The sequence below is a fragment of the Phallusia mammillata genome, chromosome 5 (genome assembly GCF_965637545.1).
Source record: "Phallusia mammillata chromosome 5, kaPhaMamm4.hap1.1, whole genome shotgun sequence".
Lineage (NCBI taxonomy): Eukaryota > Metazoa > Chordata > Ascidiacea > Phlebobranchia > Ascidiidae > Phallusia > Phallusia mammillata.
In genome coordinates, this window is record NC_137256.1 from 2,670,847 (window position 1) to 2,685,039 (window position 14,193).

At 35.4% G+C, this 14,193-nt stretch overlaps 1 protein-coding gene across 1 annotated transcript in view; it reads left to right on the plus strand.

Moving 5' to 3' along the window:
- The first annotated feature begins 1,818 nt into the window (after positions 1-1,818).
- LOC145230289 (dynein axonemal heavy chain 10-like) overlaps positions 1,819-14,193 on the plus strand; it is a 124,169-nt gene continuing 111,794 nt past the window's right edge. The window contains exons 1-19 of the mRNA XM_080095681.1: positions 1,819-1,962; positions 2,283-2,433; positions 2,828-2,965; positions 3,380-3,489; positions 4,089-4,166; positions 4,383-4,529; positions 5,001-5,107; positions 5,369-5,481; positions 6,073-6,230; positions 6,753-6,986; positions 7,338-7,426; positions 8,104-8,221; positions 8,841-9,023; positions 9,480-9,684; positions 10,291-10,451; positions 10,911-11,087; positions 12,178-12,415; positions 12,826-13,046; positions 13,472-13,561. Of these exons, the coding sequence (XP_079951807.1) occupies positions 1,888-1,962; positions 2,283-2,433; positions 2,828-2,965; positions 3,380-3,489; positions 4,089-4,166; positions 4,383-4,529; positions 5,001-5,107; positions 5,369-5,481; positions 6,073-6,230; positions 6,753-6,986; positions 7,338-7,426; positions 8,104-8,221; positions 8,841-9,023; positions 9,480-9,684; positions 10,291-10,451; positions 10,911-11,087; positions 12,178-12,415; positions 12,826-13,046; positions 13,472-13,561 (2,793 nt within the window). The 5' untranslated portion in view covers positions 1,819-1,887. The remainder of the gene's footprint in view (positions 1,963-2,282; positions 2,434-2,827; positions 2,966-3,379; positions 3,490-4,088; positions 4,167-4,382; positions 4,530-5,000; positions 5,108-5,368; positions 5,482-6,072; positions 6,231-6,752; positions 6,987-7,337; positions 7,427-8,103; positions 8,222-8,840; positions 9,024-9,479; positions 9,685-10,290; positions 10,452-10,910; positions 11,088-12,177; positions 12,416-12,825; positions 13,047-13,471; positions 13,562-14,193) is intronic.

The window sequence follows — 14,193 nt, forward strand, 5'->3', positions numbered from 1 at the left end:
CAACATATTAGTTAGAAAATAAGTTTAAATGCACTTCCATGGACATACTACAACTGATGGATGTTGACAGGTTTTATACTTAACTCAAGGACAAACTTTAATAACATCAGCTAAATTTCTGGTAATCAGTTATAAAGTCACGCGCTTCTAGTACCTCTTTCCACTCAATGGTTACTCGCTATGTTGTTTACAACATAAGGGACTCAAATACGGTCTTCTGATTGGTCGAAACGCCCACCAAAAGAAGGCGTATTTGGTGGCGGTTCTCACTTAGCAAAACAAAGAGCAAAGTCCAAAGACGTTGGACGGAACGAGAGCTCCTCTAAGTGACCGCAAACAGAATTGAATGAGTAAAGTATTGATTTACATGTCCGGTGACCTTACATGCACTACCATAGGTAAGCACACAATATTATTTCCAGTGTTTGGTGATCAGCATTTGTTTCTTTTCAATGTCCTGATTCAAACCAAGCAATATTGTTTTGAGTGGTATCGAAAACCAACTTTAACAACATTTTTTTCATATTTCAGATTAGCAAAACTTACTTTTTATCGTTTTAGAACATACATACCGACAATTTACTTCCATTTCATGGAATGATTGATTAAGATGTATTTGCGAGAAAAATAAACTCATCTCTCAAAACGCGTCATAAATGTTGTGCGACTGCTTTGAGTCTAACAATGCTTGACAACAGTCGTTGCTAGCAAAAGCCGCCGGCAATGTTCAAGTTTTGTAAATTGAAATTACTAAATTTTCCGCGTCTTGTGAACTTTTTCGGCACGTAAGTATTCCAAAAATTGTCCATGTGATTTAGAATTAATATTTTGAGCTGGAATATGGCAACATTGTCTTTGGCTGAAAATGCGAAAATGTCTATTTTTGTGGTCTTTAACAAACTCTTATTTTCACAATAATTATTTGAAACTACGTTTGGCAATTCACGTTTTGTTTTTATGTTTAGGTTATAATCGTCAGTGTAATGTTGGCTAATTCTTTGTAAAAATTAATATTCGAATATTTTCATGGATTTGATCCCAAGTTTCACACTCCCGAAATAGAAGCAAACATTCCAAAATAGAAGCACATAGTTTTAGCCAATGTATTGAACCTTAACTGTACCTCAATACACAAACTGGTTTGATCAGTTTAATTCATTAAACCTAAATAAAAATATAAAATACATTTTGGTAAAAACCCAAACCGTAATTGAACCTTTGTTTGGTTACCATGTAGCCTAAAGTGGGAATTAACCAGTAAAGATGCCCCTTGTATAGTTTGATGCAATTTAATTACAGCTTTATAGATTTTTGGGCAACATATCAAGGAAGATGTGAGTAACAGATATACAGTGTTTAAAAATGGCGAATTTTAAGAGTTGTGCAGTTCTGGGGTAAAACCTGTCTGAAGTTTGAAAAAGAAAAGAAGACTTATACCAGTTAAAAAACAGTTTAGACCTGGTAATTTGCCCAAACTGAAACAAAACCTAAAAATGTTTTTTCTTGCAAAACCTGAGCACCCAAAACCAACAAGACAAGCAGTTCATCATTATTGTTAAAAAAGCATAGGTTACAAATTTTTCATTCTTCTCTGCCGCTAACAAGTTCACTATTTTTTATACTCTTGTCAACACTTTCACACTGTCAGCGTTATTACACTAGCAAAGATGTCAAGAATTATAATGGCAGTAAAAATCAGCAGCAGAAATTTAATTTGTTTAGATCTTTTTATGTTTATATTTAGAAGTAGATGATTCTGTTGATTCCAGTGCATTTCAGCAAAACTCTTATATTTTCACAATTTATTTGAGGTGTCAATTAAGGTCATGTGTTTAACTTATTAGGCAAGTTAATTGACACTGAAAGATTATTACCGAGACAACAAAAATGTCATTGGATGATCCTCGTGTTGAGTGGATGAGAGATAAAGTCTGCCTGGGACTCAACATTACAGATTATGAGGTAGGAGTTGAAATGTGTCATATATTTACTCCTAAAAATTCAATCATACATGTAAAAATCAATTAGTCCTCGATTTAAAAACAATTGTGTTGTAAAATGCCTTAATATCAATGGGGCCAAATCTAATGTACATGTAAAGTATGTATCTATTGTAAATACATTAAATGCTACTGTGATAATTTAATAAATGAGGGAGAGTATCCGTAAAATACTATCAGATTTATTAAAACCTTGTTTCAAATTGCCCTTTATCTAATACAATTGAGTTGTTTAGAAATATTTTTAATGTATAGTTCTAATCTGTATTTGTGAATTGTCAGGTATTTGGAGACCTACTGAGTCGTACAGATGGAGAGAATGAATTACAAATTCTACAATTTTTCAACTCATCATCAGATGATGACAGCACATCAACGTTACTCTTCTATGCACGAACTGTGGAAGAAGAGCAAGAAGTTGAAGTTGAATACGGTATGATAAATTACTTATCAAAGTATAATGTGGTTTTGTTGAGGTAAATTCTAAAATTTGTTTTATTTCACTACCTTAGTATACATTACAAAAACTACATTAGTATACATAGTGTATCCACATTTTTTGGTCATGATATTTTCTTCTTGTTACACACAATTCTGCATGTTAATGTGCTGCAAATAATATGTAGACAACTTAAAATTTTTCTGGAACAGTTAGCTGTTATTTCATGAAGGTTTTCCCCCAATATTTAGGACACACTCAGTTATGTCTTTCACTAACAAAACAAACTTTTACAACAAGTTTTATCAGTTGCTGTTTTTCTTGTACGAAAGATACTAGTTTCAAGATCCAACATAACTATTGTTTAAAAGTCATTTTGTGTGTTTAGAACCAGATATTCCTGACATTGCCTCTGAGGCTGGGTCAAGTTCAAGCGATAAACCTCGTAGTTCTGGATCTGGAGATGGGGGAGAAAATAATGCTGAACCTGCTGATGCTCCACAAGATGATGCCCAACCTCAAGAGGGTAAATAAGTGCACTTGTTTTTTTTGTCCATATGTTTTTTCTTGTTGGTCAAGAAATAGTATGTATATATACCATCTTTTTTTAATTAATGTGCACTTGTGCAGTGACACGTTTGTTTTTGCTTGAAGTAACAACCGAACTTAAACTATGTAACAAGTGTACATCTTTTGTATGGCAAATAAAGTATGTTGATCACCCTAGTTGTAATAACAAATGTAGGGTATATATATGTATACATGTGAATTGCATTACCTTTAAGGCAGGCCATTGATCAAAAATTATTTTTTTACAACAACAAATAAAACTTGCACATCAATGAGTTTTGAGATACTTTTGTGTTGAATTGACTTGTTGACTTGGATAATAAATGCCCACAATTTTTTTAACTTTTGCAATTTTTCCTTTTCAATTTAGAACCTGCTCCTGGTAATGAGGAACAAGCTGTCACAACAGATGATACGGCACCAACAACTAATGAGACTGGAGATGCAGAAGAAGAACCACCAGCAAGAGAAGTTCACACTGTAAGTAATACTTATTAATTGAAAGCAATGTGCTGATACCATAATAAGTAACCTGTAGACACTGTTTCGACCTACAGATTGCATCAGTGCTAAGGGTCACGACATTGGCCATGACAGGCCACACTATTGCAGTATTTGTAAATTTATTGTGATATTGAATTAGTGCTAGTGTTGGTTGCATTAAGCCAGTGGTTCTCAAACTGTGGTAAGCGTACCACTAGTGGTTCGCCGGAACTTTTCAGGTGGTACGCGAGTAGCTTTCTGTGATTCCTATTTTAAGTTCGATCTAAAATTGCGACTCAACTGACCTAACTGGTCAGCCCTGGTTTGGGCGAAACTCATGTTTTGGACATTCTTTGAAATTGCTAAATAAGCTAGTCAGGTTAACAAAATAGGCCTATTTCTTGGTCTATCCCGTTAAACAGGGTTTAGGACTTTAGGTGGTACGCAGCGATAAATAAAAGTTGTGAGGTGGTACGCAATCCGGAAAATATTGAGAAACACTGCATTAATCAATGTAACAATTTGTTTTAGCTATTGGTATTTCTATCTTACTGCTATACAGTATTACAACTCAACTTTTACCATTCATTTTGCAGAAAATCGTCATCCAAACGATTGTTAAACAAGTTTTATTCTTGAGTGAATCTCATTTACCCGAGAACCAGTTGGACAAGGTGACTACTGCTAATTTGAAAACAGTTGTGTTACTTAGTTACTTTGTATTGAATCTGAGTCTTTCAATATTTTAATATTTATGACCGATATCTTAATTATTGCTTACCAGGTGTAAAACTTATGTGTCGAAGTGTTTCAAAAATTTTCCTGTAATATTTAATACAATTAGGAAAGAATAATTACCTGGAAAATATCTATATCTTTTTAACCTGCAGGAATGTGTGTACTTTCTTCGAAACACGGCCGGAGTTATTCCCGTCCCAAACGACATTGAGGAGGCCAATTCAGTTTTGTCAGGTTACATTGAAACAGGGGTTCTCAACAGTCATTCACTTGTCATGCTGGAGCAAATGATAGCACAGGTTCGAATACATTATGAGTGTAAAATCTCTATTTCAAGATTTCTAAATTTCATAAATGTAGAAAATACTAGTAGCTTCTAATGATGCATTTTTTGCTGACATTAATAATTCACTTGTGTGGAAAAGTTTGTTTGTTTCATTCTTTGTCATGGTTGGTCATAACAATAATCGCCTTAATGCATTATTTTCACAATGATTACAGAGTACCCCTTGGTTTCAAGTTTGATTTTCTGGGTTATCAAATCCAAGAAAAAAATTAGTTCATTGAACAAGGTTCTTTGTGTTAAAACAATACTGCTCAAGTTTTTTGCTCAAAGAAACACAAGTGGCAAAGATGGGATTTGTACCCACAACGTTGTGAGCACTAAGCAGTTGCTAGAACTGCTTGCTTATATTGGTGATAAAGTACTCAGATATACTGTTGATATTAGTTAGAGATTTTAGTGTCTAACTTTACCAACTTGTTTGCAGGTGTTTGTTCCTCTTCTGTCATTTGGCCAACACAAATCTGGGGAAATCCCCTCTTCTGTTGCCCCGACCCCCCAGTTAGACCCATCCCCTCGACCAGAAACACCCAGGTATGTTTTATTTTTACCCAAACCCGATTTAAAGTTAAGTAGGTACTTACCAAAAATTTTAAAGCTCTGTTTTGTGTTGTTGTGTAGAGCAGTTATAATTTGGTTTGTTGCTGTTTATTTTTAATTTTTTGTTAAAATAAGTTATTGTGACTTTGTAGTTTGATAAAATGTTTTACGTTAAAGTAACTGGTATATTTTTTGCTGAATAATACTTCTTATTTACTTTTACTGCAAGTGAATTTTACTTATATTTTGCTGTAGAGAAGACGGGCAACAGAATGAAAGTCAAAGCAAAGTTCTAATGAGAGATGAATTCCTGATGAGCCTTTCCAAGTTTGTTAAACATATTCAGAGGACAATGCAACAATTAGAAGGTTGGTTTTATTGGTTTGATTAATGACCTAAATATCACCTTCTTATTTAAACTGTGCCCACCAAATGCTGTGTGTTTAGTTCCTTGCAAATTATTTGTTGGTATGAGATGAACATGTTTTAATCAACACAGGTTGTCAAATACTGCAAACTGCAAACCCAATAGACATTTTTTTTTCATATTTGCCACCTTGTGGTGTTAACACATGTATTTTTAGGTTTGATTTTTCCTAGATTTAGCAGTTAACACACATGATAAAATATTTTTATTTTAAGACTGTGCTTTTTGTGGCAACTTTGTTGTTTTTAAAAAAATTACACTATTAAAAATAACCATGTACTAGATATTTTTTTAAGGTTTGGTTTGGGTGACCGCTAAGTAGTTTTAAGAGACCGCAAGTGTTTCATTTAAATACCAAAAAATAGCCATATTTGCTTAAATAGCCATTTTGGGAAACCGCTGGAGAAATTTTGGGGACCGTTTCGGTCCCCCAAAACACCTTAAAAAAACACTGGCGGTGTCAAAAGGAAATTACCTAACTACACAAAAACGATATTGTAACTTTAAACTAAGCATCTTTTATAAACTCCAGGTGAGATTCGACTGGACATTCCGGCCCTGAACTTAGATGGACATGTGTCAGAATTGTCTAGGAAACCGTTGCTTGTTGACCAGATAGAGACAGCTTGTGGAAATTGGCAACATCAAATATCTGCTGCCATCGACCAACAGCTTAAAAAGAAACCACAGGTATTTAATTGATTTCGTTTCACTTTTTTCTTGTCCTGCACAAAAACACCTGAACATGAGTTGTAAATCGGATCGGGTTCAGGTGTAAGTCTAAGTCATACAGGTTTGATACTGACCTGACTTCACGCTCAATATTTATGTTATAATTTCACATGCTGAATCTAATTTTCAGGCCTAAATCTGTCTTGTTTTTTAGCAATTTTTGGGGGTTAGGTTTTGGGCTTGAACTTTCGGGTTAAAGCAAATATATTTCATAAATTATGCTTGTTTGAAAATTTTGCAGTTTTATGCTCCCACCCCATACCGCTTCATAATACGGTGCAGATACAGCGTGTTCAGCCATTATCCACCTGACACTACTTGCGCTCCATAACGGTTCACCGTTGCTCAGCTATTTCCAGCTTAGTGATTGTGTTAGTGCAACTATGTGGCTATGCGTTTTTTTCACCAACAATCTTAATTAACTCAACAGTTACCAAATTAAAAAAAAAAAATTAAAAAAAATGTTACACTTTCTTGCAGGGCAACGGGCCTCTCGCCGAAATCGATTACTGGAGAGAACGGAACGCGGCTCTAAGTGCTTTAACTGAACAGTTGAAACTTCCAACCGTCACAAAAATGTTGGATATTCTTGCTCAAAAACCTGACACGGCTGCTCTGTCGAACTTTAAAATGAGCAGAGACGAGCTGGGAAAGTTTTACACTGAAGCTAAGGATAATGTCAGGTTTCTTACTACACTGGAAAGGCATTTCAAGGTAATTTACCATCATATTAAGGAACCCCTACTGCTACGTCTGATTTTCTTTCATCTCTTTTCATAGTCAGTAGCTATTTACCCGTTTTATTTTTTCGTGGTTTGGACTTTTTTATTGCCAACAAAGTATTTTATATGTGAAAACTTGTTTGCAAACAAACAAACACAATTAGATTAGTTTCGACAAATTGACAAACCTGGTTTGCAATCGGAAACTGGAAAAGGCGATGTTTTTACCAATGTGCCAAAAAGTTGTTGAATATTAAACAATAAAAATGAGGAAATATGCCACATTAATAGTGTTGTGATATTCGTTTGACTTCATATCGATTTCAACTGTTTTTTTTTTTAGAATCTTACGCACGGTTCTGGTTTCAACATTGTGGTCGAAACGATTCCTTCGATGATGAACGCGCTGAGGATGGTGTGGATTATATCAAGGTATTGTGTTGTGTAATACAATAGGTTACATACAGACGATAATATCTCACATGCTTTTAGGCCTATGTGTAACATGATACATTGCTTTGTACTGTATTAAGGCCTAGAGTGTAATAGGTTTATCCAACACACTGTTTTATAAAATAATGCTTTTCGTTTATCTTTCCGTTTCGCATCAAATTTAACAAAAAAATAAACTTAGATTTGGGAAACATTTTACTTATTTTAGACGTATGTGAAAAGTATTTTTAAATGTGAAACGCTAATTTACGAGTAGGACTCATTTGAATAAGATAGAAACTGACGATGCCTTAATAGGCTATTTCTGTTTCAAATAAAATTTTACACTGACGCTGATCGTCTGCCACTCTTTATGAGTATATTTTGTACGCTAATTTACGATTTTTAATTCTTGCCTCTTTAAAGATATTCTAATCCTAACATTAACCAAAGTTTGTGTTTCTGTTCATATGCATAAAAATCTTTTATATATTGTTTTCACAAAAAAACTTACAGCCATATTTTAGGCAAGATGTACAAAAATGAACGATTTAAGGTATTAAAAGTCTGTTTAAACACTACACGCTTATGAACGATTTTTAATACTTGCCCAGGTAATGATTAATCATTCAATGTAAAACTAACAAAAAATTATTGTCATCCTTGTTTACATACAGACATTACAACAAGGATGAACGGATGGTTCCGCTGATGGAGAGGATTGCATGGGAACTGGCTGAACGAGTTTCACGAGTCATCAACATCAGAACGATATACAGAGAACCTCCGATAGCTGTAAGTTTTATGTAACCCTATACTTTCCTGTATAAAGTGTGCGTAGTATATTATATAATCACAAATCACCAGAGACCAAGTATGGGCAATGGAAACAACAGTCGCGTATATTAACAGGCTGTTAGCTGTAAAACCTTGATAAGTCTACCGTTTTTTTAAGAGATATATTACGCCTGAGATAAGTGATAGGCATTTTAACCTTTTACTGAAACGGAAATATATATAACCAAGTATTACTCTTTCAGCAGTTTTATCGTAAACAATTGACGTTTCGACGTCCCATACAAGACGCCTTCATCAGGATAATGATTATAATGATTATTCAATCGCATATCTTGCAAGACAAATTTCTTATAAAGCGACAAATTGCAACCAATAAAGCGACAATTGATGGCAATATCTTATTTATGGAAATATATGTATTTTAGATAAATGGTGGATGACTTTTGACTTGTTTACAGTCTGATACTTTGCTGAGTTGATTTTAAGTTGATCCAGTGGTTCCTATTCGGTTTACCACGACAGTGTAGGACATTTTATTGCTTTTGTAATCACTAATGTGCTCCTTAATAGCCCCTTGGCAAATTCTCTGACCTAAATTAAGTCTTGCTATTTGCAGGTAAAAGCCAAGACAGCCGAGGCCAGGCATATGTTGTTGCTTTGGCGGGAAATGTACTTCGATGTCCGGGCGAAAATTGAGGCGTCGGGTCGAGATGCAAGATGGGAGTTCGACAGGAAGCGGCTTTTCGAGCGAACTGACTACATGGCCGATATATGCCAGAACCTACACAACGTTGCACAAGTAAGACTTGTTTTTATTTGAAATAAGTTGCTGTTTTGTTAAGTATGTCCCAGTATCGCAAATAATTGCTGACTGTTTTAAATTGGTCTTAATTTTAAAAATTTATTGGTTTGCCAAAAACACATCTGTAGATGGCTAAACAGTTTTAACTGATGTTTGTTAAACTGAAACCAATGGTATTCCAATCAGTAACTACTAGGATGTGAGGCTTGCATTTAAATATTTTTTCTTGCTAAAGTGTTGATTTTAAAAACATATAGATTAGTTTTCTTATTTCATCATCATCTGTAACTTTTCGATTCAAAAAACAGGATTTTACTTTTTCGATTAATTTGATGATGTCATGCCTAGTTCCTATTATTTTTGCATGTTTTTGTTGTTACATTCTGTTAAATGGGTTTATGCCCCAAATACTTTAACTATTTGCGTTTAATTTATCAAATGAAACAATCATAGGTCTTGGAGGAGTTTTACAACATTTTTGGTCCTGAGCTAAAAGCGGTCACTGGCGACCCCAAGCGGATCGAAGATGTGTTGAAGCGAGTTGACGGATTAGTCGGTCCCATTGAATCTGTGAAGGCTGACCCGTTTGAGTTGAAATCAGCTCAGTCATGGAAGTCTGTGATGAACTGGTTCGAAAGGGAAGTTCAAGCCATTGAAGGTGTGAAATATTATTCAGTTTTGTAGCATGTGTGGATTTTGTGGATTTGTTTAATGAACGCTTTTTGTCTTTGATATAACGCACGGGTTGTAAACCTTTTTCGGCGAATTTCTCTCTTAACAATTCAAAACATTTTTATTCTTTCCTTATATGCTACATAGTATATGCTAAACCATACAACTATCTTTTACAATTGGGCATTTTATCAACTTCACAGGCTATATTACCATGCTAAACTGTCTATTTACAAACAACATGTACAAATTAGAGTAACTTTCTCCCCTCAATAGCTTATTTCTCCCCTCAAGTTTAAAATTCATCCCTGTTTGGAAAGCACTGGTATAACGCATTTTTTTGCTAAATTGCTGACAAATTACAAAGCTGAATATAAGTGACATAAAAACGTTTTTTTTTGTTAAAAAAATATTTGACAAAACTATAGGAACAGTGTTTCAAAATATCACTATGTCATGGTTTTACACATGTTTATCGAATCCCACCGCGGCCTACATTTTTTTATTCATGCCTTGTCGCATGGAATTGGTTGGAAGCATGCTTGATTTGCCCATTTAAATTGCGGTTGGTAAAGTTTTTGTAATTTCTCAGTTGAAGCGAAACGTTTCATCGACGAATCGTTCAAGACACTTCGGTCGGCAGAGGGCGCCTTTGACATGCTTTTGAAGTTCAAGCACATCAGGTCACGTGAGGCTATCAACAACCAGATGATGATGAAGTTCAACGACATTCTTGCGCAATACATGAAAGAGGCGAGTGGTTTTCTCAGTAATATGTCCCTGTTTTGGGCCACGAATTTGTATGAAAAAAATCTTTTTCTGTGATGACTGTTTGCGGCTTTTCACTTCAAGCTCTAGACTCGAGTGTTGGAGCTTAAAATGTCAAATGTTTTTAAAAATATGCCGTAACACTTTGTACGGGACCCGATGTACAATTAAAAACGAACATGCATTCGTTGTTACTGGGAGCAGCCATCGATCACGACACACACTTATGTAAATGATATTGCGCCAGGCCTATTAAAGGCAGCAAAACTTACGGTATAACATTTTCAATAGGCTATGATAAATATTAAACATATACTTTTTTTAAATAAGTTATAGTACGTGTGAAACAACTTTAAAAAAATAGTTTCCCTAAAAACATTTAATATGACCCTTAACAATCTCCTTTATTGGCAATCATGTGACTGACTCTTCATCTACCACTAGGTGGAGGTCATCCATCGACTTTTCATCCAAGGGAAAGCTGATCCTCCGCTCACCAAGAACCAACCTCCGGCAGCAGGAGCCATCTCGTGGGAGCGATCTCTCTTCAACCGGATGAAACACACCATCATCAGGTTCCAGTCGGTCGACGATATGTTAGCAACAGAACAAGGCAGAGCGGTACGATAGTCTGCTGAAAGTAGATCATATTAAAGTTGTTTCCTTTAGATTGCATGACCGGTATGCAATATTATATTATATAATAAGTTAATAGATAAAAAATAATGACGGTAACATGCGATAAAAGGCATTTGCGATCCGATTACACTTCTCAGCACAGTTCACCTTAAGAGCTCCTGTTGGATTTGTTTTGATTCTTAAACCTCGTATAAGAGATGTAAAAAATAGTTACGAAATATTAAAAAACGTTGAAATAACAGTGATTTTGTAATTTTTTTATCACATTTTCCGTATTAATGTCCATTTTTTTCAGTGATAAAACTATTTCAAGAAAAGAGTCAAAATAGGCAATTGAACATGTTTATTGTTTCGATGTTTAACTTACTTATTATATCAAATTTAAACAGTTGTAGCTTGCTTAGGCACAAGACAAAACATGAAAAGTATCTTAACTGAAAAATAATAATAGAATAAATACTAGGGATGTGCCAAAACGGCAAATGTTCTGTTTGGTCGAGCACCGAGCATCTCACTTTAATGCTCGGTGCTTGGCCGAGCACGCTCGGTGCATTATGACGTCACACAAAAATCCCCTTTCTACGTTTTGGCTCTACAGGGCCTCTTACGTCACCGGGGCGGTGTTTTTTAAGCTGTACATGCCCATAAAGTACGCGTTTTTCCACCATCTAGTGCATTTGAAAAATCATTCGTTTTTGTTCATACTCACCCTTTAGAACACTAGTTACATATGTTAGCAGGGCATGAATATGCAAATTTAACGCTCGGGTCAGTTTGTGCAACTGCTCGGTCGAGCACCGAGCATCAAAAACAGCGATGCTCGGTACCGAGTACTCGGGTTCTGGCTCGCCCATCCCTAATAAATACCCTTTTCACTGGTTTTACTTACTCCTTGGTTTCACATTTATTTTGAGAATGACATAAGAAATGTCAAAACGTCATGTTTTTTGCAAATATATTGGCTTTTCTGTTTCTTGTCAAAATGAATTCGTTTTGCGACTTAAATTGGAATTATGTTCTTGGTTTAATTTTCTACTGTTATTGAAAATTAAATTTTATCTTTTTATCTCAGGCCAAAATGAAGTATTTGACGGTTGCACGTCAGATGAAAGATTTCGAAGACGCCACATACCAGCAATGGATCGATTACGTAGAGAGTATACTTCCGGGTTTGTTGAAGCGAAATCTTCTCACGCGCCCCCTCCCACCGGCCACCCCTGGCGCAGGGAGTGCATCAGGAGCCCCCCAAACACCCGCCCAAGTTGACGTCATTGAGTCGAGTGACGACATAGCCGATATGTTTTCACCAGGTGAGGTGACGTCATATTGGTAGATCTGTGGTGTGACGTCGAATATTTAAACGAATTTACAAGTAAAATAAAAACAAATCTTTTGTCGTGGTAATTGGAAATGTCATTCTGATTTGCTGTTATATTTATATTGCGTGTACGTTTAGTATGGAATTACAGACAAAACATTGTTTTTTTCAAAAGCTCAATTTGATCACCAATCATTTTCACGCCATGCCTGTGGGAATTTTCAAAATTTGATTGGTCCCAAAGTGTTCCCTGCTGACCATTCTAAACTATCATTTACTGGCTTGATGCTTTCAAACTTCCAAACTATAGCTTTCCAAACATAAAGCAAGCAACGAACCGTTATGGACATTTTATGTAAACTTTGCAAACCTTTTAAACTGATTTTCTTATATTTGTTAAAGATTCACGGAGCAACGGAGGCATTCAATACGTCGTCCAATTTGCCCCCGAACTACACGAAATAGTCACAGAGACGAAATACATGGAACAGCTTGGCTTTTCTGTTCCTGAACTCGCTCGTAATGTCGCTCTACAGGAAGATAAATACTTCGGTTATGTGAACGGACTTATTAAGATGTTGAAGCGATATCACACATTGCTGTCATCCCTCGATCTTGCCGAGGTACGGTGATGGTTGTTTATGGCGTTTCTGTCGTGGGTTCGAATCCCACCGCATGCTAGACGGATATGCTTGGCTGACGGGCCTGATCTATTCTCCTTGAAAGCCCAACTTACATATGTGATTGCTATATCTCTATATATGACGTTATTGTTTGGATGGTTTTTTTTTTGTTATTTGCAATTGGTGCTCTCATTTTTTGGCGTATGCTAATAAGATTTGACCTTTAAATCCTGTTGTACTAGCCGTCCTGGCAAGAAATATATTTCTCTGCTATTTCTGGTTTATGTCATTCCCAGGCTTTACATCACACACGATTTAAACACTGTTTTTTTTTGTTTTAAAAAACTTGCTTGTTACTGCTGGTTACAAAAGTTTTTTTTACATGTTTCAATGGTTTACATTTAATGCTTTTTTTTTTTTGTAAGGCCCAACTTTTGGAGAATCACATCAGCGAACTGAGGAGGGTTCTCAAACCCGGTTACAAGCGACTCAATTGGAATTCACTGGGAATACAGGTAAACTAAAGACTCACAGTTGTATTATTGCAAAGCAAAAAAATCTCTCAGATTTTACTCAAAAAGCGTTTTTATCAGTAGAACAGACCACTGATGTTAATTGCACATCGAATTTCCCCCAGCATTTTTATGCAAATAACAAAGACACTGAAGGCAAGAATTTCGCACCAAACATATGCTTTTGGGTTTATGAACCCAATGCGACTAATCAAAATATACAATTACCCAGTACTTTTGAACTGGAACTTTATTAAGATAATGTTCAAAAGTCCGTTTCAAATATTCAGCCCTTAACAAAATTAAAACCTGATCACATCGTATATTGGTATCTAAAATTATTTGTTCCTTTGTTTATCGTGCATTGTACTACGCGCATTCAGTATTATTTACCCTGCTGAAGGCGACCTGTATAGGACGTCACACGTCGGAATAAAAATACAATTGCTAGAAGAGCTCTAAAAACTTGTTATCTAATGGTTGTTACCAGATTAATATATGTAAGCAATCCGTTGTTCTGCCATATTAGTTTTGTTTTCGAAATCTGTAAAGGGGTTAAACGAGAGAAAAAAATATTAGAACATCGTTTATTTCTATCAAACACAACTATAACAACTAAATCATTTTTTATGTCA